Below are 4,069 nucleotides of genomic sequence, written 5' to 3'. Positions count from 1 at the left end.
CGGGGGGGGGGGAGCATCTTGTGAAGTTCGATTGAGTTAATGCATCAGAGAAAGCTACCCTGAGCCCATTTTGGGGGTAGGGCGAGGTATAAATTCAATAAATAAATAAATAAGTTTGGAATACATACATATATACAAGTGGGAACCCGCGAGGACTTGTAGGGGGGGGCACCTTATTACTTATTACTGCTCCCCTTTTCCTGCCTCATTCTCTCTTTCTAAGCAGCCATTCACCAACCTACCTTCATCCACCCTCCCGTCTTCACTCCCCCCCACCTCCCCGGGGCAGCCTCTGCCAAGGAAAACTATGGCCCAGTTCTGTGGTGCCAGCTGTATCCCCATTCTGGCATGGAAGCACGCTGTGTGACCTTGGGCTGGTCACATACTCCCTTAAAATAACCCACCTCACAGGGTCGTTGTGAGGATTAAAAAATGGACGAATATTGCAAACCCCTCCGGGTCCCCGTTTGGGGAGAGAAATGGGGTATAAATGAAGTGAGCCAGTCATAAGGACAGGAAGCCGCGATAAGCAGAAAAGGGCGGGGGGGGGGGCAGAGAGGGCAAATTTGGGGATTAGAAAAACCTAGTTACTCAAAAGCCTGTTTTAGGGGGCGGGAGTTAAATATATCACAAGGGAAAAGTAAAGGCATAAGGAAGATTAAAGAGAGGGCGCAGCACCAGCCCTTTGGAATGACTCCGTTAATCCACTTAGTATCACTTATCAGGCCGTGAGATCATGGCACTGCAAAGAAACTTTGCTACTATTTCAGTTATTTCTGTATCTGGATTATCAAGCAAGAAAAGGACCGTAAGATTATCAGAGGTCTCCAAAAGCTGGGCTAATACGGGTTATCAAAGATCCCGATGGGACGCCGGATACAGCAGGCACCGGAGGAGAACAGTTTCGACACAGTCCTTCATACAAGAAGAAGAAGAAGAAGATTGGATTTAAACTCTGCCCTTCACTACCCAAAGGTGTCTCAGAGTGTCTTACGATCTCCTTTCCCTTCCCCTCCCCACAACAGACACCCTGTGAGGTAGGTGGGGCTGAGACAACTCTGACAGAAACTACTCTTTTTCAAGGACAGCTCTTATCAGAACTACGGCTTGCCCAAGGTCATCCAGCAGGTGCAAGTGGAGGAGTGGGGAATCAACCCCGGTTCTCCCAGATTAGAGTCCGCGCACTTAACCACTGCACCAAACTGGCTCTCCACATCACTTTCCTTCTCACGATCCGGGCCTATTCACACCATAAAGAAACAAGAGGACTGAAAGCCAAGCCCTTCCTGACACGCCCAGAGAAATGCCGATCGCCACTTTGGGGTCAGGAAGACATTTTTCTCCAGGCCAGTTTGGCTGGGGATCCTGGAGGGTTTTTTCGCCCTCTTCTGGGCATGGAGCAGGAGTCACTGGGGGTGTAGGGGGGGGAGGCATTTGTGAATTTCCTGCATTGTGCCGGGGGGGGGGGTCGCTGTGGGGGGGGGGGAGGGTGTTTGGACTCGATGACCAGCTCCATCATTCTATGATGCTAAAAGTAAATTTTCCTTCCATCTGCAGCCATTAAACAAAGAATAAAAATAGGGGCCCCTTGGCTGATGACACTGTGCTTCCTTAGCGACCCACATAAATATATTGGTGTCACAAGATACCCTGTCCTCCCCCCCCCAACTTGAGGTTTTAATAGGAAGGGAGAATCTTCAGAGTGCCTGCCGGTTTAACGTCCAGCTCAGGTTCAGAAGACTAGCTAAATAGTGAAATCCAAGCCGGGGGCCTCAGCCTTGGCGTATCGCTAACATTTAAACACAACCGCCGCCAGTCCACCGACACACACACACTGTTGCCCTCTTAACCGGATTCTCAGCTGCAAACTGAGTGTGACGAGATGAATGACGTTTTGGTCACTGTTATCTGCAAAGGGAAAAGGGGGCCGCACCGAGGCCAAATGAAGATGAAGAAACAGACTGGTCCAGAGGGAAAGGGAATCTTTCATAATTATACAACCCCTACAGGTTTCGCGTGCAGGGGGGGGGGATCTAATGAAACCACTGAAAATAGGATGTATCTGAAACGTGATTTTTTTAAAAAAAAAAACTGATAAAACACGGGACAATTTCACAGAGCATGTACAGAGTGCCACTCAGAACTAGCTGTTGATATTAAGAAAACCAAACCCACGTTAATATAGACTACGTATTACGTATTCACAAAGGATTCACAATTTAAACGGTTTGCTAATTTGGACAGTAAAAAAAATCATACGGACCTTTTCAGATCCTGTCAGTATGATTTTTTAGCAGCTCACCCAAAAGCCTGGCGGAAGAGTTCTGTCTTTCAGGCCCTGCAGAACTGTAAAAGGTCCCGCAGGGCCCTGATCTCTAGCGGGAGCTCATTCCACCAGGTTGGGGCCAGGACCAAAAAGGCCCTGGCCCTGGCCGAGACCAGACAGACGTCTTTTGGGCTGGGGATCACCAGTAAAGGTTGATCTAAGGAGCGCAAGGCTCGACAGGGCACATATGGGGAGAGGCAGTCCTGTAAGTATGTTGGTCCCTGGCCGCTTAAGGCCTTGAAGGTTAAGTACGTTGAAGATAAGTACCAAACCCACAGCACAAGGATCTTCACTGTTACGGCTGCCATGTCTAATCAAGAACACATTTTTAAATAATACGTTTGTGTTAAACAGCATCCCGTTAAATAAGGAAGTTAAAAATATAAACGATGATGATAATTCCATCTTCCAAAGCGCAATCATGCTGCCAAGTGATGTAATTATAACCATCCAGCTGATTGGTTAAACTGCCTAATCGGGGGCCATTTTGTAGAAAAAGAGGTGCAGGAGCTCATTAGCATAACGCATTAGCAGAACTCATTTGCATATGCCACACCCCCTGACATCACTGGAAGTGTGTCCAAAGGCAACACCCACCGTTCAGGCCCCACGGGACTGTTTTGGATTGCTAGCTATTGGGGGGGGGGGGTAAAGTAAAGGTAGGTAAAGGTTCCCCTTGCTCAAAAGCCAGTCGAATCCGACTCTAGGGTTGCGGTGCTCATCTCCGTTTCAAAGCCGAAGAGCCAGCGCTGTCCGAAGACGTGCAAATCTGTCCTCGCAGAGGAGGGAGAGCTTGTACCTGAATAAAACTTAGTCTTAAAGGTGCCACTGGACTGTTTTGGAGTGCTAGCTATGGGGGGGGGGGACGTGCAGATCTGCCCTCACAGAGGAGGGAGAGCTTGTACCTGAAGGCGAGGGGGGGCTCTGCAACTTACCTCGCTGCTTCTTGCTCCTTGTGGCCCGACTGAGGGCTGCTGGGAGCAGGGGGTGGGGCTTGTTGCATGTGCCCGCCCCCTGGGCTCCTTACCGCCGGAGCTCCGCTCCTGTGCGCTCCCGCAGGAAATGACCCCTGCCTAACATCATACACTGTGAGAGCTTCACATGATCAGAGGAAGACAGAGCTACTCACCCGATACAGTGAACTGGGTTGATGTTCTGCATTCATCGGCCACGAAAACAATCTCCCCCGCGTCCTCCATTTTACAGTCCCGGATGGTCATGCTGTGCTCCTTGCCGGATGACGTGATGGTGATTCGACTGTTGGCCTTCAGCTCTTCCTTGTCCTTCAGCCATCGGAATTTCTGGCACTTGTTTTCCAATTCCACGCAGAATATGGCCGTGTCTTTCACGCTGACGGCGGTCTTCCTGGGCAGTTTCTTGATGATATTCCCTTTATGGAGGAATGAAAGAAACCACATTGGTGCACAAATTTAAATACAAGATCCTAGATCGAGGGTTATCATTGCGTCCGTTAAATCAGAGACGGGTGACGAACATGCATGGTGCTCTCTATATCATTGAGAGCGGGCCAGTGTGGTGTAGTGGTTAAGAAGAAGAAGAAGAAGAAGAAGAGATTGGGTTTATACCCCACCCTTCACTACCTAAGGGAGTCTCAGAGCGGCTTACAAACTCCTTTCCCTTCCCCTCCCCACAACAGACACCCTGTGAGGCAAGACTCTAATCTGGAGAACGGGGTTCAATCCCACACTCCTCCACGTGAAGCCAGCTGGGCGACTTTGGGCC

The 4,069-nt window shown here is 49.7% G+C and overlaps 1 protein-coding gene across 1 annotated transcript in view; it reads right to left on the bottom strand.

The window, feature by feature from the left end:
• The window catches only part of OBSCN (obscurin, cytoskeletal calmodulin and titin-interacting RhoGEF), a gene marked incomplete at both ends in the record, with an annotated part of 222,594 nt that extends 218,878 nt beyond the window's left edge, over positions 1 to 3,716 (bottom strand). Inside the window, one exon of the mRNA XM_015424328.1 lies at positions 3,456 to 3,716. Coding sequence (XP_015279814.1) covers positions 3,456 to 3,716 — 261 coding nt within the window. The remainder of the gene's footprint in view (positions 1 to 3,455) is intronic.
• Between the last annotated feature and the right edge of the window lie 353 nt (positions 3,717 to 4,069).

The sequence above is a fragment of the Gekko japonicus genome, unplaced genomic scaffold (genome assembly GCF_001447785.1).
Source record: "Gekko japonicus isolate JY-2015 unplaced genomic scaffold, Gekko_japonicus_V1.1 scaffold2733, whole genome shotgun sequence".
NCBI lineage: Eukaryota > Metazoa > Chordata > Lepidosauria > Squamata > Gekkonidae > Gekko > Gekko japonicus.
This window is presented reverse-complemented; position numbering and strand designations above follow the sequence as displayed.